Source organism: Bubalus bubalis, chromosome 10 (assembly GCF_019923935.1).
Source record: "Bubalus bubalis isolate 160015118507 breed Murrah chromosome 10, NDDB_SH_1, whole genome shotgun sequence".
Taxonomy (NCBI): domain Eukaryota; kingdom Metazoa; phylum Chordata; class Mammalia; order Artiodactyla; family Bovidae; genus Bubalus; species Bubalus bubalis.
This window is the reverse complement of record NC_059166.1, coordinates 70,872,318-70,898,385: the sequence shown is the minus strand read 5'-3', so window position 1 is coordinate 70,898,385 and position 26,068 is coordinate 70,872,318. Positions and strand designations below refer to the sequence as shown.

Here is a 26,068-nt window from a genome sequence, read left to right as displayed (position 1 = left end):
TAGGGAAGTTTAATCAATTGACCAACAAGTTGCTCCAGTAAATTAAAGCAACCAAGTTATCTGACAGCATGTAAAACTCGGTGGGCTGCAAGACTAAGGAGCATACATTGAATTCAAAGCACAAAATGCCTATAATTAGTACACGTGCAGAGAAACAAAGCCAGAATTTTTGCCCTTAGCCAGAGGGAGAGAAAGCAGAAGTCTGTTGGAGAAGAAACTCTCTGTGGTGGTAACAGAAGGCAGACCAAAGCCTCCTATAGCAGAAGACCCAGCTAGGGCATCATGGGAATCTGAAGCCCTGGGCAGCCTTCTTCCTTCTCCAGTCTAGCCTCTACTACAGGATTCATCTGGGGTCTTCTTTTATCCCACTTTGTTCTTGCCTTGAGGCTTGCAGCCCAAACAGTGATTGGTTGCTGTTTAGTAGCTCAATCATGTCCAACTCTGCGACACCATTGACTATAGCCCACCAGGCTCCTCTGTCCATGAGATTCTCCAGGCAAGAATACTGGAGTACAAGTGGGGTGCCATTTCCTTCTCCAGGGGACCTTCCTGACCCAGGGAAAGAACTCGGGTTTCCTGCATTGGCAGGTGGATTCTTTTACCACTGAGCCACCAGGAAAGACCAAAATGGTATTGGAGGCCTCATTAAAATAAGGGGTGGGAGAATCTGTGCCAAACCCGCAGTCAAGGTCGAGGGACAGCCCTGCCCAAGCGAAGAAGAACTAATGAGTCTCTTGAAAGTGAAAGAGGAGAGTGAAAAAGTTGGCTTAAAACTCAACATTCAGAAAACAAAGATCGTGGCATCTGGTCCCACCACTTCATGGCAAATAGATGGGGAAACAATGCAAACAATAACAGACTTTATTTTTTGGGCTCCAAAATCACTGCAGATGGTGACTGCAGCCATGAAATTAAAAGGAGCAAGCGACTGAACTGAACTGAACTCTCAAGAGTCCAAGCTGGGAGGCTGGACCGGGGGAAAAGTGTTTAAGTGTTAGCTACTCAGTCGTGTCCGACTCTTTTCGACCCCATGGACTGAAACCCACCAGGCTCTTCCGTCCATGGGATTCTCCAGGCAGGAATACTAGAGTGGGTTGCCATTTCCTCCTTCAGGGGATCTTCCCCATCCAGGGATTTAACCCAGGTCTCCTGAATTGCAGGAAGATTCCTTACCATTTTAGCCACCAAGGAAGCCTTGGATTAGAGGAGAGTTGACCTAAAGAAGCAGGAAGTTAGTTCCAAGGGGAAATGGAGATAGACAGCTAAGATAAAACTACTCTGAAAATTGGAGGTCTAGGCAGAAGTTGTGGAATTTATATGACTATGTAATAGAGGCCCACAGAGGATTTTGAGAAGTGAGATAATGAAAGAGGTATTTGAAAAAGACTCGAGATAGGAACTAGAATGCAGGAGAATGTGTATCATAGAGTAGGAGGAGAGTTAGAAATGCCGTAGCTGGGATGGAAAGGGAATGAAAAACAGGAGGAAGTTCACAAGAAAAAAATCAATGGACTTGGGTTTCAACCTATTATAATGGGAAAGACAGGAGGAGAAAAAAACAACATTGAGATTTTGAGTCCAGAGATGATTGGAACACTGAGGCTGATAAAACAAAAAGAGAAGCCCAGAGGGCAAGCAGGTTTGAGGACAAAGGCTGTAAGTTTGGTTCTTAATGCTTGAGGTGATAGCTGTAAAATATATTTCTGGATGCGGGTTCAATCCCTGCTTTGGGGAGATCTCCTGGAGAAGGGAATGGCAACCCGCTCAAGTCTTCTTGCTAGGAAATCCCGAGGACAGAGGAGCCTGGCGGGCTACTGTCCAAAGGGTTATAAAGAATTGGACATGACTTAGGAACTAAACAAAGACATATTTCTGGAGCTGTCTGGCACTAAGTACAAAATTGTTGAGAATTAAACGAAAAGTATACTAGAGTAATGCATATGCTGCAGAAACACATAGGAAACAAAGTTTTGATTTAAAACTTGAATTATTTACCTGCTCTTAAAGGCTTTAGTTAAAAAAAAAAAATCTAATGCATAATTTCTCTTGGAAACCAGAAGACATGGCAATCACACCAGCAGGCATTCTAGCTGTGCTTTTAATAGAGATAGATGCCCTCACTCCCCACCAGGTCCCGGTCACTCATTTCTACGGCTCACCTCGCCTTTGAAGGCACTGATTTTGAGCACTCTGGTAAAACAACACTAAGGTAACTAGTGTTGTTGTTAGTTGCTCCATCATGTCCTGCTCTTTTGTGACCCTAGGGACTGTAGCCCACCAGGTTCCTCTGTCCAAGGAATTCCCCAGGCAAGAATACTGGAGTGGGCTGCCAGTTCCTTCTCCAGGGGATCTTTCAAACCCAGGGATTGAACCTGAGTCCAGAAATATGGCTATCACCTCACATGTAAGAACAAAACTTACAGCCTCTGTGCCCAAATCTTCTTGCCCCCTGGGCTTCCCTTTCTGTCATATCAGCCTCAGTCTTCAATCATTTCTGGACTCAAAATCCCAGTGTTGTTTTTTCTCTTCTTCTTGTCTTTCCCATTATGATTAGTCAAAATTAGAGTCTGCTGATTTTTTTTCTTGTGAACTAGTTAGTGTACAATTCTGCATATAAATGTACATATAAATAATGCTGTCTAAGCCACCAAGATATCACTGGTCAAACATTTAAATGTCCCTTTTCTTAGTACTATGAAACTCTGCTTTTATAAGAAAAAAGAGAGCATTTCCTGGCAGTCTAATGGTTGGGGCTCCATGCTTCCACTGCAGGAGGCTCGAGCTGGATCCCTGGTCAGGGAAATAAGATCACACATGCTGCGTGGCATAGCCATAAAATAAATAAATAAGAAGAAAGAAACTGAAAACTTTTCCTAGACAACATAGCTACATATAAAATGAGGATCAATGACAGGTGAATCAGCCTGTACATGATTATTGTATTCTAAGTTTTAAGTGACATGTCATGACAAAGGAAATCCCAGGGGGTCACTTTTATTCAAGGCTGTAATTATGCTTCTTTTCAATGCCTTCTACTCTAAACCCCACGAGGAAACTCCTTTCACCCATTGACATTGGCAGAATAGGAGCAAGTTTAAGTTTTCAGCACTCCCATCGTTACTTTACATGGGAGATTTGTGCCTTCTTGGGAAAGTTTTCCCTTTTCACAATCTAGCAGAATGAAACTAAGTCTTTGTTCTCCCAAAAAACCTGAAAAGAACTGCGAAGTCCTAATTCATTAGAAAAGCAAACAACTGCAATTTCACTCTTACCTATGGAAGACTATTTATGGAGTTTTATGGGGCAAGCGCTAATATAATAAATGTATTTCACAGATATTGATGACATCAGGAATTTTCAACCAACCATCTTTCCATAGTTTTGATTACTTCAAAGGACTAGATAGAGTTAACAGTACTATAGTATATAACTGGAAGTTGCTAAGAGAGTAGATCTTAGATGTTTTCACCACAAAAAGGAAATAGTAATTATGTGAGGCGACAGCAGTTGTTAATGAATGCCATGGTGTTAAATAACTTTGAAATATATAAATATATAAAACCAGCTCATTGTAGACTTGAACTTGCACAACGTCATATGTTAATTATATCTCAATAAAGTTGAGGGAAAAAAAGAACTAGAAATACATCAAAGAGGGACTGGGAAGTGCCTAGGGAGAGAAAATGCCTATGGTATCATATATTGAATAAAGTAGAGCATAAATAAAGCATATGGTATCATATATTGAATAAAGCAAATGAAAACAACAGATAAACACTATTCCCACGACCTCATCCTAACACTCTGTCACTTAACTCAGAACCCAGCTCTAATTAAGAATCACAAACAAGGAAGATGTCAAGAGTTGTTTAAAAGTCTACCAATTCATGTTCCATATATAACGTATTCACTTCAATATTGTGGTCATGATATTATATTACAGTTTCACAAGATACTATCACATAACTTCAATACCATTTTCACACCCAAAAAAGTGGACAGTACTCCCCTGATAGTATTTAATATCCCAATGTCTCTTTAAAAATTAGCATCAGTATTAAGAAGGATGAGATGGTTGGATGCCATCATTGACTCAGTGGACAGGAGTTTGAGCAAACTCTGGGAGATACTGAAGCACAGGAAAGCCAGGAGTGCTGCAATCCATGGGGTCACAAAGAGTTGGACACACTTGAGCAATTGAACAACAGCAACCTTTATTAATGGGCTTCCCCTGTGAGTCAGCAGTGAAGAATCCACCTGCAATGTAGGAGATGCGGGTTCGATCCCTGGGTGGGGAGGATCCCCTGGAGGAGGGCATGACAGCCCACTCCAGTATTCTTGCCTGGAGAATCCCATGGATAGAGGAGCCTGTTGGGGTACAATCCATAGGGTTTCAAAGCACTGAACACAACTGAGGTGATGACTGAGCATGAAAGCACACATTTATTAATAGAAATACATTGCATTTGAAAGTCTAACTTTTTAAACTTGTAGTTGATTTATAGTGTTTCAGGTGTATAGCAAAGTGCATGTTATATGTGAGTGTCAGGATTAGAACCCAAGCCCCTAACATGAGGCCGAGTTTCAGTTTCTAGAGTAGCTCTCTGTGATCAGAATGAAAAGAAGTATTTCACAGTCGGTTCTCTTCTCATCTCAGTCAAAGATTAGGATCGGGTGGTGAGGAACGACTCTTGCCTCTCTTAAGGAAGACTTGGAAAGTGAAAGTCGCTCAGCCTTTCAGAGCCAAGTGTGTCCTCTGTGACCCCACGGACTATGCAGTGCATGGAATTCTCCAGGCCAGAATACTGCAGGAGGTAGCCATTCCCTTCTGCAGGGGATCTTCCCAACCCAGGGATCGAACCCAGGCATTGCAGGTGGATTCTTTACCATCTGAGCCACCAGGGAAGCTCAAGAATACTGGAGTGGGCAGCCTATCCCTTCTCCAGTGGATCTTCCCGACCCAGGAATGGAACCACCCTTTGCTGTACACCTGAAACATTGTAAATCAACTACATATATACTTTTTCAGATTCTTTTCCATTATAGGTTATTACAAGATGTTGAATATAATTTCCTATGCTATACAGTAGGTCCTTGTTATTTTATATATAGTAGTATGTATCTGTTTGGAGAAGGCAATGGCACCCCACTTCAGTGCTCTTGCCTGGAAAAATCCCATGGGCGGAGGAGCCTGGTAGGCTGCAGTCCATGGGGTCGCTAAGAGTCAGACATGACTGAGCGACTTCACTTTCACTTTTCACTTTCATCCTTGTAGAAGGAAATGGCAACCCACTCCAGTGCTCTTGCCTGGAGAATCCCAGGGAGGGGGAGTCTGGTGGGCTGCTGTCTATGGGGTCGCACAGAGTCAGACACGACTGAAGCGACTTAGCAGTAGCAGCAGCAGTCTGTATCTTAATCTCAAATCCCTAATTTAATCCCCCAACACCACTTCCCCTCTGGTAACCTTAAATTTGTTTTCTATGTTTGTGAGTTTACTTCTGTTTGTAAATAGGTTTATTTGTATCATTTTGTTTCCACATACAAGTGATATCATGTGGTATTTGTCTTTGATTTACTTCACTTAGTATGATAATATCTAGTTTCATCCATGTTGTTGCAAAAGGCATTATTTCCTTATTTTGTTATAACTAGTGATATTCATATATATATATACACAAACACATGCATATCTTTATTCAGTTCTTTTTTAATTAAAATGAAGAAAAATAAAGGTCAATCTTGAAGGGAAAAAAAAATACAATCAGGTTTAGGATGAAGCTACACATGGTGTTGGGAGGACTCCGGAAGAGTGAGCCGCAGTGATGCATTGGTGGGAGGGGACAGGGACACTGACCTACCACCTACCCACCCTCAAGGGGAGAACAGGGCAAGAAGTGGGTAAGGAGGAAGTTTGGCCACAGGGAGTTTGTCTACTCTTCAAAGTTCTACCACACAGGGCTTATCTTCTTCCTTTGAACTGTAATTTAATTGCCAAAGCACATGATGACTAAACTTTGTATCATTTCCTCCTCTCTTTAGGCTGAAAACTTCTCCCTTCTGAAGAATATGTGAAGGGTTCATGAGGGGCCTAAATCCTGGGGTTTGCCTGGAGCCACCAACCCTCTACCTCCTCAAGACAACTCACAGAAATAAAATTGGATGTCTGAAGCTTCGATTTTGGAGAAAGCTGCAAGTATTCATCAATGCTTTATAAATCCCCAAGCAATCTCGACCCCAACGCTAAACATTTTAACTCTAAGCATTTGGAAACAATCTAAATAAGAGTCAAACTATGATGTCTTCAAGCAAATTGATATTAAGGAAAAGTTAAAACCATGTTTTAGAAAACTAATTTTAAAACAATATTGACCACATACATAAGTATGAAGGAAAAAAAAAAGGTTTAAAGTGTTTATTTTTATGGTGTGGGATTAGAATTGATTTCCATTATCTTCTAAACTATGAGTACATTAAATATAAACCAGAAGAATAACATAATTAAAACTACCAATCCACCTAATGTTCTTTGAAACATTAAAGGCTGTGTTCAGCATTAGACTTAAGTTTCTGTAAACCAACATACCTAAACTGGCATTAAAAACTTACTCAACAAACAGCTCAGAACTTAATATAATGTGGTTCTCACTTGAAGGAGCTCACAGTCAGAGGGGGAGAGAGGTGAATTAACAATAATTCCTGAGAGTCAAGTGACAGCTTCAACGGACCCAATATCTGCTCTCCAAATACCTGAAATGAACGGATATGCCTCTTTCAGACTTTAACATCAGCTACTTAGGAAGTATGGCTATACAAGCTATTCTCTAAATAAGCTTAAGACAAATCCCAGATGCTTGTCTACATGAATCCACCATTTATTTAGTCTACTGTAATTCCAGCCACTAAGAAAGGAAAACAATAACTTCCTTAAAAGACTATTTCCCTTTGATAAGAAGTCATGTTCCACTAACAGCAAAGTGAAATTAAGACATATCTGATATGGACTAAGTTCTGCAATACTACAAAGAACGATTCAGGCTTTAAAAACATTTTTTTAAACTGAATTGCACTTGTTGGAAAATTATCTGGATGAAGTTAAACAACTAGTACAAAAATACCTTTAAGATTAATTACTAACTCAACCACAGAACAAGACAGCGGTCTTCACACTGGTTTTATTACGACCCATAGTTAGAATCAAGATTGTTTTTCGTCACAACCTAAGCAAGCGCACATCCATACACCTGCATCAATAACAAAAGCCTAATGTTACAGTCCCTTGGACTGCAAGGAGATCCAACCAGTCCATTCTGAAGGAGATCAGCCCTGGGATTTCTTTGGAAGGAATGATGCTAAAGCTGAAACTCCAGTACTTTGGCCACCTCATGCGAAGAGTTGACTCATTGGCAAAGACTCTGATGCTGGGAGGGATTGGGGGCAGGAGGAGAAGGGGACGACAGAGGATGAGATGGCTGGATGGCATCACCGACTCGATGGACGTGAGTCTGACTGAACTCCAGGAGCTGGTGATGGACAGGGAGGCCTGGCGTGCTGCAGTTCATGGGGTCGCAAAGAGTTGGACACGACTGAGTGACTGAACTGAACTGAATGTTATAGTACTTTTTATTATATGTAATGAACTATGATATTTCCTACTCTATTCCATTTCTTTCTTTTTTAAAATTAAAAGCATACTGGTTGTGCCAAGTGAACTAAATGTACCACCTACAGATGGGTCCCAAGTTGCAATTTGGGAAAGAATGCTCTAAAATATCACAAGTGAAACCATTTCTAGAAACATGATTTCATTACAGTTGTATCTTTGCTCTTTGTAATATTCAAGTTACAACAGGTCTCAATGCATACACCATCACCCCTGTGTAGGTGTGAGAAAATTTCTTCCTATGTCTGAGATCAAGTGAGCTCTTGATGACTACAATCTTTTCAACCACAAAAGGGAGTTTGCAATTATTACAGAGCTCTTTGTCTGATGGTAAAGTGAACAGCTTTCCCAAGCTATTAGTAATTTCACTGTCAGCCATCCTCTCTTGTAAACTTTGTTACCCTCCAATTGTGCTTAACTTTTTTACTTTATGTGTTGCCTGGAAAAGAATAGAAGAGCAAGCGGAGAAGAGACTTTTTATTCTTTGTGAGAATAAATAAACAGAAGTTACAATGGTAAAACTTCAATTATTCTAAATCTTTAGTTTTTCTGAAAAAATAATGGATGATAGTTGTAGCCATAGACTAGAAACACATGACTGACTGCAAAATAATTCTGCAAACTTAAACTTAAAGAATCTCCTTAAACTTTATTCTCACTATGTATAAAATAGGTGCTAAAGGTATAACTATTAATGTAATGAAGATGACACTTTTGTCTCAGCATATGAAAGGCATATGAAAGTTAAAAAAAGGGAGGAACAGAAGGGACTTGTCAAAAGTCTCTCCTTGTGAACTCTCAACACAATGCTTCCTATCAGCTAAAGAAAAAAATCACTTAAATCAATATGAATGCATGAAAATTAAATCATTTCAAGAGGTCCTATCCAACAGTCCCTACATAATGGGAGATGTTTTCATCAGTGTGCAAAGACATCAATAATTTTAATATTAACACATTAAAAAGCATCATTTATGCCCAATGGAAATAAAAATCTCAAAACCTAGTTTAATGCTATTCTTTGCTGCTGCTGCTAAGTCGCTTCAGTCGTGTCCAACTCTGTGCAAACCCAGAGATGGCAGTCCACCAGGCTCCCCTGTCCCTGGGATTCTCCAGGCAAGAACACTGGAGTGGGTTGCCATTTCCTTCTCCAATGCATGAAAGTGAAAAGTGAAAGTGAAGTCTCTCAGTCATGTCCGACTCTTAGCGACCCCACGGACTGCAGCCCACCAGGCTCCTCTGTCCATGGGATTTTCTAGGCAAGAGTACTGGAGTGGGGTGCCATCGCCTTCTCCGAATGCTATGCTATTCTTTAATGGGGTATAAATAAAATCAGTAACAACTCCATAGTTCTTTGGTCACCCTCCAGTCTTGTGACTCCTACGAAAAGGAAAAAAGATCACTGTAAGGGCTGAGGATGTGAGGGGAAGACACATATTGTTTTTCTAATTTCATAAACTATTTCCATATACTTGGGAAGTGGCAGAGCGCAATGCACTGGGTTCCTCTGTCCTTGGAAGCTGTGTGGCCTTGAGTGAGTCCCTTTGCCTCTCCAGGAGTCAATTCACCATCTGCAACACAGAGACAATGACAGTGCCCAACTAGGGTCATCATGAGCATCAGATGATGCAATGCTAGTAAAGCACTGGGCATAGAGGCGAGCATATAGCGAGAATTCAATGTTATAATTACTATATTTTTCTCTTAAAATACTATACACAAAGTATCAAGAATATTGTTTTGAATTAGATGGCTTCTTCCAAATTGTAACACTCATTGGCTCTATGATTCTAAGAAGTTTGTATCAATCTTCCTTCAAAATGACCAACCAAAACTGGGCATGGTAAAGATGAATAAGGTTGTGTGTGTTAAGTGCTTGAAGTTACTGGAAAGTCTAACTGGAATGCATTCCTCAAGATGTACGTAGGGCTACTAACTGGCAGCTCAGCATCTGTCAGAGTAGGCACTGTGGATCCCCTGGCCCTAGAAGGTTTACAGAGAGCAAGCCCATGTCACCAAAAAAGAGTTACAAGGCAAATAAGCTCCCAGAATCCTTTTCTTTACCTCAGGACAATCTCAAAGCCCTTGCTCTAACAGAGGATGCAGGCTGTAATACTCCCAAGGGACTCCTTGCTCATTGGATGTCTCCTGGGAGTGGTGTTCTGTGGGACACATGGGCCAACTCCTAGGCACACAGAGACCCCAAAACAGTGCTTCTGGGATCAAAGATCAGTTATGGAGAGATGGACCTGAGACTTTAGAGGTCTAAAACCAGAGGCTGAAATTGTAATATCTGACTGATATTCTAAAGTCAGACTTCCCAAAGTTGTTATTAAGTTACAAGTGCTTAACTTACAAGAGAAATTGGTAACAAATTGGACACATTGTATGAGAGAAGTGTCTCAGTTTCACAGATGTAAATATAAAAATAAAACAAAACCCTTGTTTGTAAAGCAAAATAAACCTAGGATGACTGCTTTATCCCTGTTGAATAGATGCTCAGGATAAGGAAGTCAGAGAAAAATGGCTGCTGACCTTTACTAATAATGTCAGGATGTTGATGTCATGGCCACGCTGCAGTTGCTCAAGCTGAGGATAAATAAGAGCAATCCTTCCCATCTCAATGTGCTGTTTTCTAAACTTGGTTCCATGTTAAATATGCATACTACTGATATTCACATAAATTGTAACCAGACATTGACTTTTCTCTCAATGTCCAAAAATTCCAATATTACCAACTACAAAGTTCACCTGAGTTTTAGAAGTTAAAACTGTGGATAAACAAGGTCCTACTGTATAGCACAGGGAACTATATTTAATAACCTGTGATAAACCTGTGATAAACCATAATGGAAAAGAATATGAAAAAGAATGTGTGTGTGTGTGTGTATGTGTGTGTGTGTATATATATATATGTGTATATATATATATATATAACTGAGTCACTTTGCTGTACAGCAGAAATTAACACATTATAAATCATCTGTACATCAATAATTTTTTTTAAAATATAAAATGGTAAATGTTTCTGTCTTGCTCCCTCATACACACAGGTATTTTCACTTTGACAGATTTTTTTTAAATTATTAAGAACCAAAAAGTTACTAGAACAGGAAAAAAAAAAAAAGCATAAAATTAATTGTGAAAGGCTCTTACTAATAGGTAGCATTTATCAACCATCTATTGTAAAAAGTGACATACTGAGTGTTCTAAGGGCCTTTATATTAATTTTATTTAATCTTTAGGATCATATTTGGTTAATATATTATTAATTCCCATTTTAAAAATTATAAAACATTTCATACACACAGGCATACATATAAATAGCTATGTATAAATAGTAAAATCTCAAACATCCAAGAACATACCCCATATCTTTTGAGACAGGGCAATTCCAGCACAACCCATGAAAGCACACAGCATCCTTTCTTCATCACATGTCCTTCCTATTATCCCTGTTATATGTGTGAAGACGCAGAGGCTCTGAGAAGCTGAGTTGTCAGCCCCATGGAGGAGCTGGCGTGTGAACCTCACCTGTCTGACTCCAGAGACCATGAAACTCAAGCATTTAGGCTGCAATTGCTAAAGTTGCACATTTTGGGAGTGAGGAAACAGAGATTTAAGACATGCCCAGGATCACACTACTACTGCTAAGCAGCACAACTGGCATTAAAACCCACATTACAATTATTTATTTATAGTCCTTCTCTTTTAGTCTCAAAATTAACATGAGGAAGAGAGCCATATTTAAGTCAGGGTTTCTCATAAAACTTACGAGAAATTCCACCACTCTCTCTTTTAAATTATTTAAGTAAGTGCTTTTTACTAGACTATTAAAGGAATAGTCTGAGAGGCGACTATTTCACTTTCAGCAGAGGTTGTTCTACTTGATTGCATCAGTGTAGCTCCCAAAAGCTGCTCTGTAAATGAAGGTTTCGGTAGATTAAAGTGCTGCTTCTCAAACTTCAGTGGGCACAGCAACCACCTGGAAATCTTACTAATACACAGGGCCTGAAATTTCTGCATGTCCAAAAATCTCTTGATAATGACTATTCTGCTGATCCTTTTAAGATGTACTCTGAGTAGCAAGAGACTTGGGAAGGAAGTGAAGTATTAGTTGCTCTGTTATCTCTGACTCTTGGCAACCCCATGAACTGTAGCACGCCAGGTTCCTCTGTCCATGGAATTCTCCAGGTAAGAATACTGGAGTGGGTCTTCCCAACCCAGGGATTGAACCTGGGTCTCTTGAATTGCAGGCAGATTCTTTACCATCTGAGCCATGAGGGAAGCCTAAGAGACTTAAACAGCCTTCATTATAAACAGGGATCTTGCCTTGAATTTTTTTAAAAATGAAAAATCCTTAACATGTAAGCTTTGTATGGTTTTACTTTAGTATCTATTTCTAAAATTGGAACACATCTATTTCTGACATAGATTTACTCTAGATTTCACTTATACACCTAGGAAGAAAAGAATAAATTTCAGGATCTATATTTAAACCGGAGTGATATTTCTGACACATAGACAATAGCATCAATTTAGGAATTATTTGAACATACAACGGAAGATATACAAAGAAATAGGATGAGAAGTTTTGTGGGAACACACATGTATGCACCACATATAAGGAAAAAGCAATCAGTGTTTACCCAGCAAAGAACAGCAAATCTCCGTTGGGAAAGAGATGGCATTTTATCGTACATCTAATGAGGTATGAAACATAAGACTTGTGAGAAAAAAAGTAAACCTTATAAAATTCATGTCATATTGCATGGTCGTAAAAATTGTACAACCATTGCACATTCTGTATTCTGCACTGCTGAATATATCACAGTGGATAAAAGCCTATGGTTAGCTACTAACTGGAAGTTTTTGGTGGTTCAGATGGCAAAGAATCTGCCTGCAATGCAGGAGACCTGGCTTTGATCCCTGGGTGGGGAAAATCCTCCGGAGAAGGGAATGGCAACTCACTCCAGTATTCTTGCCTGGAAAATTCCATGGACAGAGGAGCCTGGCGGGGCTACAGTTCATGGGGTTGCAAAGAGTTGAACACAACAGAGTGACTGACACTTTTCACTTAAAGTCTTAATATTTCTGTGGCAAATGTAATCACCTCTAAGAGAAAGCCAAAGGCTACTACTTTAAAACTTTATTGCATAAAACTCCCCTGAAACTGCATTCTTCCAAGGCTTCCTTTCTTGAACTTGATCTCATCTGGAAGAACATCTTGAGAAGATGAGAGTCAGGAGACCATCCTAAGGCACTTAAAACTGTAGGACGTGCTCCCTGAGTCCACTTTAGGCACAGAAAGTGAATGTGTCTGGGGTAAATGATCCAGTCTCTCTGAATCTCAGTTCCTTCAACAGCTCTCAGACTTGTCAGGACTAAATTAAGCTAGAGGCAAAAAAAAAAAAAATTGACTAAAAAAAATACAAAGGTAAGGTTTTAAAATGTTGTTTACATCAAAAAAATCTGATTGGGTAACAATCATCAACAGACACTTAAACCACTAACTGAAATATTGATGGGGAAGAGTCCTGTGAGTGAGCAAGAAATTACTATCCCACAGACTACTTCCAGGTCATATGGGAAAAGGCAACTTTATAACGGAGGGATCAAGTTGTAATTTCCGGAAGTCACTGATCATTCTTGGCATCATTCAAACATGGGGCAATAAAATAACAGTAATAATAAATGCATCTTGTTGTGATACAATTAGCAATACATGGCACTCTGAGGTACCTTTATCAAAACAGTTAGCCTGAGTCTAATCACAGTTGTAGATCTAATTCAGCTTTATACTTTAGGCACTGGTGCAAGTAAAAGACACACCACTCAGAAGCAGTAAGTCAACTTAAAATGTGAGCCATGTCACCAGATAACTGAATCTGACTTCCTTTCAGGAAAATAAAATGTATGCGGGTGGGGATCAGCCATAGACTAAAAGTGACTTAACAGATGTAATAACTACCTGAGAAGTGTGAGCCTTGTTTGGATCCTTGTTTGAACAAACCAATAGCCCAAAAGCACGCACGGTTAGGTAAACGGGGGAAATATGACTTGAGTATTAGATGATATTAAGATATCACCATTAGTATTTTTAGGTGTGCTCAAGCCATTGTGGCCAAGTAAGAAAATGTTAATAGATGCAAATTAAATCTTTAGGGGAGAAATGCCTTGAAGTCTTTAATATACTTGAATACCTCAGGGGAAAAGCAGTGTGTCTGTTAAGATCTTAATAATATAGCACAGTAACTGTAGCAAAGAGGATGAAAAAGGAAAAGAAGAAAGACAGGTTGGGGGGAAGAAAAAGGAATTTCTTACCCAAAAGGCAAGAGGGTCTCAAAGGTTTTTCGACCCTTCTGAGCTAGCACTGATAGCAGGCACGGGGCCATTTCTTTGTTGAGTTGAGTTACCTTCTATTCTAGACTCTTGGCAAAGCAGTAGCTTTCTAGCGGCAAGTGGAAAAAAAGGCAAATCGTGGTCCATGTAATTCTCACAGTAAGCGGCCTCCATTCTAAACTCAGAGCAGGAGCAATCCAATAAACAGATCTCACGTCCCAGTGGGCCCATGAGCTATTATGTCTCAACAGTTTCCTCCTTGGGACTGAAACCAACCACACTTCAATCTGAAGTGAACCTGCTTTCGTGAAAAGCAAAAAGAAAGCTGCATTAACCTACTCAGCCACTTAGAATTTAAGTGACACCCACAGAAATGTTTAACATTTTCCCTGTAGGAAATTTTATATACTGGCACTCGAAACTGAACTGGACTTCGTAACTCATAACCTTTAACATTCACTGGTCTTGATGTTCATCAGAAATAAAAGCGTTGTTTTTTCCTTTTCCTTTTTTCAAGAATAGCGTGCTCCATAAAAATCATTTACACACAACCTCTAGGTATATTCATGAAACACTCTCAGTTATGAAATGGAGCCATATAAAATTAAAATGACCATATACAAGTGTATATAAGACAAAGACATTTCTGCAAATATGGGGAATTACGTCTTCCCTGGAGATAGTTCATGAAAACTAGATAAGGAGATTAAACAGAAGTGGCATTAAACAGTCAAGGCATATAGGACTCTATAGCTTGACACAGTGCCAATGTCACAAATACCTAAACTGTCCCCAAATGATCTTCAAGGTAAAGCAGGGCCCTGCTGTCCTCAAGGTATAAGCACCTGCAGACCTCAGGGGACCACTGACTCACCTCGCCCAAACCGGTATACCACCCGCTCCCCTGCTCTCAAGACTGCCAGCACCTAACCTGGCAGCTTTCCCAGTGTTGTTTGGAAAGGGGTCTCAGATTCCCAGCCCTTTTCAGGGTTGAATTCAGTTATTTTCTTGAACACATGTAAGGTATCTCTAAAGACATCACAACAGTCATGTGTGCAATATCCTCTAAAAACACTTAAGTGACTATTACCTTTCACCTCATTCTCTCAGACCTCAGCCACAGCATGCATGCACTGACTCAGGAAACAGTTATCTGGAAATAGTTATCAGCCAGGCACTGTACTTGGTGCTGGTGGTGAATAAAAAGGCTCTGTTTCATTCCTGCTTTCATGGATCTCAGACTTTCCTCCTCTTTTTCTCCCATCCCCACCCCCATCCCAATATTAGAACTCAGTTTGAATTTATTTCCACAGTGGGTTAAAAATCACCATGTGGTTTTTTTCCCCCTCATCAATTAAGTCTCTTCCATTCCTGAACCCCCTAAGGTGAAAAACTATTTTTAAAAATTTTATATACGAAGTAGAGAATTAACATCTGGAAGATGATATCAATGTGATTACATCTGGAAGATGATATCAGTGCTGCAAAAAGGCAAAATTACTCCTTAGTCTTTCTTACTCCAGACCTGAAAGTCTGGCAATAGTTTTCGTTTCATCTTCAATGCTCTGGAATATACCAGAAGTTCAGTTCAGTCCAGTCACTGAGTCGTGTCCGACTCTTTGCAACCCGGTGGACTGCAGCACGCAAGGCTTCCCTGTCCATCACCAACTCCCGCAGCTTACTCAAACTCATGTCCATCGAGTCAATGATGCCATCTCCTCCTCTGTCATCCCCTTCTCCTCCTGCCTTCAATCTTTCCCAGGATCAGGATCTTTTCCAATGAATCAGTTCTTCTCATTGGGTGGCCAAAGTATTGGAGTTTCAGCCTCAGCATCAGTCCTTTCAATGAATATTCAGGACTGATTTCCTTTAGGATGGATTGGTTGGATCTCCTTGCAGTCCAAGGGACTCTCAAGAGTCTTCTCCAACACCACAGTTCAAAAGCATCTCTTTTTTCGGCATTCAGCTTTCTTTATACTCCAACTCTCACATCTATACATGACTACTGGAAAAAGCATAGCTTTGACTAGATGGACCTTTGCTAGCAAAGTAATGTCTCTGCTTTTTAATATCCTGTCTAGGTTGGTCATAGCTTTTCTTCCAAGGAGCAACTGTCTTTTAATTTCAAGGCTGCAGTCACCATCCGCATTGGTTTTGGAGCCCAAAAAAATAAAGTCTGACACTTTATTATAAAGTCCATTGTTTCCCCATCTATTTGCCATGAAGTGATGGGACCGGATGCCATGATATTTGTTTTCTGAATGTTGAGTTTTAAGCCAACTTTTTCACTCTCCTCTTTCATCAAGAGGCTCTTTAGTTCTTCTTCCCTTTCTGCCATAAGGGTGGTGTCATCTGCATATCTGAAGTTGTTGATATTTCTCCCAGCAATCTTGATTCCTGTTTGTGCTTCATCCAGCCTGGCATTTCACATGATATACTCTGCATATAGGTTAAATAAGCAGGGTAACAACAGACAGCCTTGACGTACTCCTTTCCCAATTTGGAACAGTCTGTTGTTCCATGTCTAGTTCTAACTGTTCCTTCTTGGCCTGCTTACAGATTCCTCAGGAGGCAGGTCAGGTGGTCTGGCTTTATTCCCATTTCTTGAAAATTTTTCATAGTTTGTTGTTATCCATATAGTCAAAGGCTTTGGCGTAGTCAATAAAGCAGAAGTAGGTGTTTTTCTGGAACACTCTAGCTTTTTCGATGATCCAATGGATATTGGCAATTTGATCTCTGGTTCCTCTGCCTAATCCAGCTTGAACATCTGGCAGTTCATAGTTCACGTACTGTTGAAGCCGGGCTTGGAAAATTTTGAGCATTACTTTACTAGCGTGTGAGATGAGTGCAATTGTGTGGTAGTTTGAGCATTCTTTGGCATTGCCTTTCTTTGGGATTGGAATGAAAACTGACCTTTTCCAGTCCTGTGGCCACTGCTGAGTTTTCCAAACTTGCTGGCATATTGAGTGCAGCACTTTCACAGCATCATCTTTTAGGATTTGAAATAGCTCCACTGGAATTCCATCACCTCCACTAGCTTTGTTTGTAGTGATGCTTCCTAAGGCCCACTTGACTTCACATTCCAGGATGTCTGGCTCTAGGTGAGTGATCATACTGCCATGGTTATCTGGGTCATGAAGATCTTTTTTGTATAGTTCTTCTGTGTATTCTTGCCACCTCTTCTTAATATCTTCTGCTTCTGTGTGAGTTCCTCTATTTTAAACCCGTATTTTCAGACTTTCTGTTAACAAATAGCAGTTGGACTAGACATACAAGTTCAGTACTTTGTCTTGTTCAGGTTGATTCTCAGCTAGGGTCAGCTCGGAGTCTTCAACCACAGGGCAGGAACTGGTTCCTCACTGTCTTCTCACCCTATTCTCACTGAGCACCCATCTCCTACCAAGCACCCAGCAAGCACTAGCCACAGCACCAGGCTTCTCATGGACCTTGCATTCTCATGGCAGGGAGAGAGACAAGAAAGAAAGCTATAGATCACTCTGTTAGAAGATATGAAGTGCTCTGGAGAAAACTGCAAGCAAGGAGCAGAGCATGTGGAGTTCTGGGGAAGACGACAGGGCTCCAGGTGGTTAGGGCTGGTCTCCTTCCAGCCCTTTCTTGGGCAAGGTCCCAAGAAAGACTAAGGGGGAAGGAAGTTGTGTGGACATTTGGGGACAAGCCTGTTCCAGGCAGAGGGAGTAGCACATGCAAAGGCTCTGAGCTAGCAGGGAGCCTGATACCACAGAGAAATAGTGAGAAAGTCAGTATGGCTGGGAACATGGAGTGTGGTAGAGAATGAGGTCCAGGAGGCAGTGGGGGAGGCAGAACAAAGGGTCCCCATATGTGTCAATAGTAATAAACAGTAATAATTAATAAGGTAGCTGCCATTTATTGAGTTCTCTGCGCTAAGAGCAAGTCCAAATAGGTACTGTGTTTTATCTCCTTACCTGGAGGAGGGCATGGCAACCCACTCCAGTATTCCTGCCTGGAAAATCCCATGACAGAGGAGCCTGGAGGGCTACAGTCCATGGGGTTGCAAAGAGTTGGACATGACTAAGCACAGGACATTATCTCCTTAAAATTGCAAAACAACTGGTTGCTCTAATATGCAGAGATTTGACTTCATAATTCAGGACAATCATAGCAGTAAGTCCAAAACTCTCTAGGAAATATCTCCCTTAACAAGTCCCTCTCCCTTGTCCTGTAACCCCACTGCCTTAACATGACTAAAATCTTTGCTACATGCTGCAGTTAATTTCCCCTTGCACCTGAAAAATAAAAGTCTAGTTTCTTATAAATGTCAAATGTCTTGCTTATTTCCAAGTTGTGATCTTTAATATGATTTTCTAGTCTGTTCCAGTACCCTAAGGTAAAAGGGTTCAACTTATGAAAAGTTCATAAGTACAGTTTGAGACACTTCAGAGTTCAAATCCTGTTTTAATTACATCCTTTGATGTGTTTAATTAATCCTTTAGCACAACTTTTTCTCCCCTGAAATATATGGTATAACTTAATGTTTCAGGGTGCCAGTTACAGATTGCACAAACTAGTGCCAAAAGACATATTGTTCTGGTGGCCACCCTCCCTTCTTTCTGCTGCACTTGCATTTAAAGGCATCCTGACGTATAGAAATAAGCATGCCAAGAGAGCTGGGCTTGCGAAACAGAGCTAATTAGTGGAAGCATCAGAGGTGCCTTCATAAGAACTTTGATTAAACCCTTTATTACTTGGTTTCCTCTAAGGAGGACAATTTGAAAATATCTCCTAAATAAAAAGACACTGTTCAGTTCAACTCGAGAAACATTTATTGGTCAGGTGCTATGAAGATAAGGACAATCCCAGTCACTGCCCTCCAGAACTTAGAGTTCATCACGTTGACCAAATGGCAGACCTTCAAGATGAAGGAAAATCTGGGATAACTGCACGCACTAATGCAGAAGGTGCCAGAAGAAAGTGGGGACTACTTTTTAAAAAGCCACTCACCCAAAGCATCAGACATCAGCTGTCCCCTGTTGAACCAAATGTAAAGGACAGATGGCTTAAAAGCAGAACTTCTGAAAGTAAAAAGTTCGAGTTGGGCAGAATCTTATAATCAAATTTTCTGTATCTAATTGTATGCTTACAAGTTTCCACAGATATTAACTGCTTATTTTTATTCTTCTAATACTTAAATCACAAGAAGGAAATCTTTAATATCCATTTCCAAATATTTTGGTGAAGAGAGAATCAGAGATTTTTAGTTAGCACCAATTCCTCACATGAATAAAAGGTATTTTATTTCACAAAACTGATAATCAAGGTAATAAGACCTAAGCCCAAGCCTATAGATTTATACAAACTGAAACAATGCTAATGATCAACATACATGGGATATTACTGTCGTCGTTTTAGTCACTAAGTCATGTCCGATTCTTTTGCCAGGCTCCTCTGTCTTTGGGATTTCCCAGGCAAGAATACTGGAGTGGGCTGTCATTTCCTTCTCCAGGGGATCTTCCCAACCCAGGGATGGAACCCACATCTCCTGCATTGCACGGAGATTCTTTACCGCTAAGCCACCTGGGAAGCCCCAAATGTGATATTATGTAAAGTCAAAATCATGTGAAACAATCTGTGGAAATACTTAACATTAGTTAAGTGGGTCCAGAGGAGCAGGGCATAAGAAGGAGCAAAAATCAGCCCATATTCTGCTTATCAAGCCCTAATGCCTGGGGCCTGCCTGGCAGTGAATATAGAAGAATGGACTTAAAAAAAAAAAAGAAAAAAAAATATACATAGCAAAAACAGCACATAGGCAAGCAGCAGTCTTACAAGGAACCAGTATAGCTTCAGGGGTCACCAGACTCTGACTTTTTTTAAAATAAATAATTTCATTGACTAGGCTTATAAATATTCAGATTAATTTATCACATTTATTTCCTGAAACAACATGAATAAAAGTCTAATATTAAATGGTCTGTGACACAGATGGTAGTAGCACTTTATCATATCATCATACAGTATATGATATATGTTATAATAATATATGATATATATAATTAACATTGTACAATATCAGATGTTTCCACCATCTCAAAGCTGATTTGAATCAGAATTACCTATGGGAACTTTTTAGAATTGCATCTTCCCAGGCCCCACCCTTTGGACGTTCTGATTCACAGTATGGGTTTGGGGCTTTACAAAGCTTCTGGAGACAGTGGTGATCAGGCAGGCTGCGGAGCCAAGAAGCACCAGACTAAGCTACCTTCAAAAACAATGATGGTAAAATGCAATAAACAGAGTCTTCTCAACAAAACCAGATTCATGCTAAGGCACGAGTCTTACTTTTAAAACATTAAGAGTACTAATATCCCTGAAGATCACCATACCATGCATATTTCAAAACCTAAAATGGATTTGCATACTTAAATTTACGAAAACTTGAAAAACAGGTGATCGAGGGCTAATCCAAAATACCACAGATGTGAGAGATACTCAAAATCATTGATTATGCCTCTTCACTCAAGAGATATCAGAGCTCGAGTTTGAGATTTTTTTTTCGGTAAATGTGCCAAATCTAAGTTTTACTTCTTTTGTGTTTGAATACCTATGCCTTTATTGGTTCTTTTAACGTCCTAAATATACAGGATTCTTCATGGAAACAAGACATCTTCCAACAATTTTGTGCAATAAATATCAAATGTGAAGCTCTAGGAATCTAAGCAATCACACTACTTCCCAGAGACTGCTCTATAAAGCACCCAGTTAACAGTCTGGATGCCATATAACATCTAAAAAAACTGCATTTGGAAAGATGGTGACAGCTGGGGCCAGACTAGCATAGGAACACATCGCGGATCTATTCATAGATGTACAGTACTGAAGGTCCATCTTCAAACAATGACCTGAGAAACATTTTCTAAGGGCTTAAGACACCACGATCAAAATCCTACATATTTAATAAAAGCACACACATTTATCAATATTTTACAACATTCCTAGCATTCTGCTACTTTAGGGTTTTTTTTTTCTTTCTTTCTTTCCTAACAAATAGCTATGTAAGCTAATTTAGGAACCAAAACCAACATCTTGAGTATCAAAGTTTCAGACATACAGGGTTCAGTGACCAAAACGCCTGCCTTTGGTTTAGCTTTGATTCTTGTCCCATTAGAAAACACGGGGTGGGGAGCCGTCAAAATATTCTGGATAGATGCACTGCCATTACATCATCTGAGTTGATGAGGGGCAAAAGTAAGGCAGGACGGAAACCACTGGAAAACGCCGCAGAAAGCTGTCCCTCGCGATCAATAAAGAACTAAATTTCAAGGATTTGCCTACAGCTGGTAAAACGGCTTACTGCTTTCAGCTGCTGGATAAGCAGCAGTAAACTCGCCGGTGGGCTAATTAGGTCCAACTTGAAGGCAAGGACCAGGTCCAGAGAACGATCAGCCAGGTCGGGAGACTCGCTTGGACACCCCAGAAGTAGCCGAACCACACAGTTCCAAGTCGGGGCGCAGCAGCACACTCTAGAGGGGCGTCCTGTTTGGGGCTGCCGGCTTCCCAGGGCGGACCTCGGGAAATCATTTCCCAACCCTCCGTGCCAGCCAGAAGCTCACACGCCGCGCAGGGACGAGAGGCGGCCGACTGTGGGCAGCTCTGTCAAAAGGTTTGAGAGGCGCCTCCCCCGCTCACACCCTCCCCGTAAGGCTGAAGTCTTCAGCTCGCGACCCCCGGGCCATGTCACTTCTCACGGGGCCCGCGGAGTCAGGAAGTCTGGAAACCAACTCAGGGGGGGAGAGAAAGTAGGGAGGCGCGAAGTGTCTGCGGGCAAAGGAAGGAGTTTGGTGGGGAGCGATTGGAATGCAGTAACTTATTTTTGACCCGAGCCGCCATCGGCTGGAGAGAGCGGGACTCCAGGCGCAGGCTGCGACTCCGACTTTCCCCCGCGCGCTGTCCCTCCAGGCCCAGCCCGCCGCCCACCGGACGCGCTCCACTCACCCAGCTCCTCCGCCTGCAGCCAGAGCGGCGCGGAGACCGCGAGCAGCAGGGTCAGGAGGCCGCGCCGGACAGCCCCCGCCTGCGCGCAGCAGCCGCGGGCGCCGATCACCATGGCCCCGCCGGGCGCCAGCTTGGCAGGCTCGGCTTCCCCTTGGCGCGCGCAGCGCCGCCGCCGCCCCGGCCGGCCGCCTCCTCCGCGGCCGAGCGCAGCGCCTGGACTGGGCGCAGCCGCGGCCGGGCACCGAATCTCATTGGGGCGGCCCGGGGCCCAGCCCGGCGGGGGCGTCTCCTGCCCCGCCCCGCACGCCGGCCCCCAAGGAGGAAGTGGCTCCCGGGTGGCGGCGGGCCGCCAGAGTGGAGGCGCACCGGGAGCTCCGTTTTCCTCCGAGAGCATACGCTCGCGTTTTCCTCCGCCCCTCCTCCCCGGTGCACGTGAACCTGGGAGTCCGGAGGACTCCTGGCGGTGAGACCTGCCCCGAGCAGCAGTGTGCCCGGGGAGTCCCCAGAGTGCCGGAGCCAGGGGTGGGCGCGCCGCCTACTCTCTGCTAAGCCCACGGGGCGGAGCATGCCATTGACAGTGGCAATGGAGGGACTCGAAATATTGTCACGGTAGGATGATGGTGGTGACAACATCCAGTTCAAGTTCCCTCATTCATTCATTCATTGAAAATTTACTAGGTTTCCGTAGGGTGCCTTCCAGGCACGGCGCTAAAACCTCGTGACACTTGGCAGACATTAAAAATAATCAGGCAAGCATGCAATGCAAATTGCAGTCCTAGACAAAGAGCGCCAGTGGGGTACACCCAGGAAGGTCTAATTAGATGGCAGGAGTCGAGACTGCAGGTAGGAATTAGACACGAAAGACTTCACTTAAAAAGTGGCATCTGAGCTGAGGCTCGGAGAGTGAATGGAACTCGGGAAAGCTGAAGGCGGGGGACAAGAGAACTTACCTGCTGCGCAGAAAAGCTGAGGGAGGAAAGGGCCTGCGTGGGGGGAGCAAGGCGAACAGGTGAGTTCATGGCCGGGAGTGGGAAGCCAGAGTACTGAGCAGGGGCCGAACGCGGAGGGCCTGGAAGGGTGTTTAAACTTCATCCCCGGAGCAAAGAGCAGCCACGGAGGGTTCAGACGAGATGAAGGACATGATCCGATTATCTGGCGGGTGAAGGAGGGTTTGGGGGAGGACAGTTTAGAAGAGGGGAGAATTACAAGGCTATTAGCGAATAGCTGGGTGAGAAAGAGGTAGTGAAAGTGAACGAGGACAGATTGAATACACATTTTAAAGACTGACATCTCCAGATCGCTAGACCTCAGCTTTCTACCGTAACTTTCTCGCTACCGCTCCGCGCGCTGCGGTTTTCCTGGGTAACAGTTAACACCTGCGGAAGCAGAGAGGCGGAAGTACTGGGGCAGGGGTAGGGGGTACCAATAGCCTCTCTAAGGTCCAGTTCGGTCCCTCACGCGCTTTTTGGACACCCCCGATAGAGTCTGTGCACACATGCATTCCTTTTTTCCTCTATTTTTTGACTAAATAAAGTTAGTCGAAACTTCCAATGAGATTCTTTGGGGCTTTGCTTTCTGGAAGGCAGCAGAACTTAGAGAAAAGAATTTAGGCTTAGAAATGAGGTTGATCCAAGTCTGGATCTCGGATCAGCCACTGACTGGGACTGATTCTCTCTGGGCTTCTCTTCACAGGGGAGTATAATACCTAACTTTCCTGGTTGTCACAAAGACAAGATAAAATATGTATAAGAAGTTCTAGCATACTTCCCTGGTGGTCCAGTGGTAAAGAATCCACCTTCCAATGCAGGGGACATGAGTTGGATCCCTGGTCCAGGAAGATTCCACATGCCATGGGGGAACTAAGCCCGGGGGCCAGAACTACAGAAGCCTTTGTGATGTGCTGTGCTTACTCAGTCGTGTCCAACTCTTTGCGACCCCGTGGACTGTGGCCCGCCAGGCTCCTCTGTCAACTGGGATTCTCCAGGCAAGAATGCTGGAGTGGGTTGCCATGCTCTCCTCCAGGGGATCTTTCCAACTCAGGGATCAAACCCAGGTCTTCCGCATTGAAGGCGGATTCTTTACCATCTGAGCCACCAGGGAAGCCCAGGAATACTTGAGTGGGTAGCCTACCCCTTCTCCAGGAGATCTTGCAGGACCCAGAAATCGAACCGGGGTCTCCTGCATTTCAGGCAGGTTCTTTACCAGCTGAGCTACCAGGGAAGCCCCACAGAAGCCCTTGCTGCTGCTGCTGCTGCTGCTAAGTCGCTTCAGTTGTGTGCGACTCTGTGCGACCCCATAGACGGCAGCCCACCAGGCTCCACCATCCCTGGGATTCTCCAGGCAAGAACACTGGAGTGGGTTGCCATTTCCTTCTCCAAAGATGAAACTGAAAAGTGAAAGTGAAGTCGCTCCATCATGTCCCACTCTTAGCGACCCCATGGACTGCAGCCTACCAGACTCCTCCGTCCATGGGATTTTCCAGGCAAGAGATACTGGAGTGGATTGCCACTGAAGCCCTTGGGCAGCCACAAATAAAGAAGTAAAAAGGGAGTTTTTTTTTTTTTTTTAAGTTCTAGCATGTGAGTAATCAGCAAATAATAGATTTAGCATATTTGTATTGAAAGCAAATTCACACCCCTGAAAATATTATATATTCTTACACACAAAACACAAAAAGATACTTTGATACACTGAATCATTTCCTAACTCCATTTTTTTCCTTTTTTTTTCTTTCATTCTTTCTAAGAAGGTGGGTATGGGCAGCTTCTGGCTTCTACCAGGTGTGGCTCTGAGAGTAATGAATGAAGATAAACAATGGGAGCATTGTTCACCCTGAGGAATTCATAGGGTGGGGCAGGTGGGCTCCCTTGGGGATCTTTTCTGTCTAAGACAGTACCTTGATGGAAATCCAGTAGTTTGTTTTACACCAGAATCCTGAGCCAGATCGGGAATTTTGGGATCAGGTAATGAGAAAACTAAAAGGCCAGGTGGATCCTAGTACTTGCACATGCCATTCTTTCCTTAAAAAATAAAGTCTCTAGTCAAGAAAAAAAAAGCATAGTGAAAGAAAAACATGAAAATGCAACAGGTTATCAATTATACTTTTGTATATAACACAATGTCTTCCCTGGTGGGTCAGATGGTAAAGCGTCTGTCTACAATGCCGGAGACCCGGGTTCGATCCCTGGGTTGGGAAGATCCCCTGGAGAAGGAAATGGCAATCCACTCCAGGACTAATAAGCTTCATTGAATTGATATACTTCAGCCACACAGACTTTTATGTTAGGCATGTGCGCCTGTTTTATTCTTGAGTTCATACCATTTTGATTTTTCTTTTATATTGCATCTCTGAAGTTCATGTAAAGTTCCAAGATGCTATTAAAGATTATAATTGTTAGAATCCATCTACAACATCTCACAAACTAAGATATAAAAATTACTTATCATGTGAAACATTTTTCTGAAGGGTCTCTCACAGGCTATCTAACCCCTATTCCTACTTACTATCTAATCTTTCTGTATTTTGCATATCTAAATATAATTTTTGCTTATATTTGCTAGCCCTTCTGTGGAAATTGAGAACAACTGGTCAGGGCTCCTTTGTTTTATGTATAAAAAATGTATTCTGTATTGCTTGGATAAGACAAAATTTAAACAGAACCGCAAGCCTAGTTTTATTCTAAAGTAGTTACAGTTGTTCAGATTGTCAATTTGACGACCTAGTCAATTTTGTCCTTGATATTTAGTAACCCTGATTGTGACTCTCTGGAATAGACCAAATGAGGTATCAGTTTGAAATCTTTACAGGCTACTGCTTCCTTAACTCTCTTCCTTTTCTGATTCAACTCAATAAATATATTTTGAATATTTTCTATATGTGAAACAATGTGATGGAGATTCAATTAAAACAAATACAGGTACCTCTCTCCCTCATTCATGATCTATTGATAGAAATTTGAGACAAGTAATTATATAGGTTGATAAGTACAATGAATGGAAGAGATCAGAGAGGAGAGAAAGGTTCATAACTTGGGAGGACACGAGAGGAATAAAGATGGGAAATAGGAGAAATAATGTTTGTCAGATGAGAAGAAC

General features: G+C 42.0%; 1 protein-coding gene across 4 annotated transcripts in view; it reads right to left on the bottom strand.

Annotated features, from left to right (window-relative positions):
- DCBLD1 (discoidin, CUB and LCCL domain containing 1) overlaps nucleotides 1–23,272 on the bottom strand; it is a 73,216-nt gene extending 49,944 nt beyond the window's left edge. The window contains exons 1-2 of one of the 4 annotated variants that reach the window (XM_044924430.2): nucleotides 22,924–23,272; nucleotides 9,133–9,231 (exon numbers count right to left, since the gene is read on the bottom strand). In XM_044924430.2, coding sequence (XP_044780365.2) covers nucleotides 9,133–9,231; nucleotides 22,924–23,263 — 439 coding nt within the window. In that variant the 5' untranslated portion in view covers nucleotides 23,264–23,272. Of the gene's footprint in view, nucleotides 1–9,132; nucleotides 9,232–21,973; nucleotides 22,202–22,923 lie in introns of those variants that run through there. The other 3 variants (XM_044924429.2, XM_044924431.2, XM_025294759.3) reach the window with 3 other exon arrangements.
- Between the last annotated feature and the right edge of the window lie 2,796 nt (nucleotides 23,273–26,068).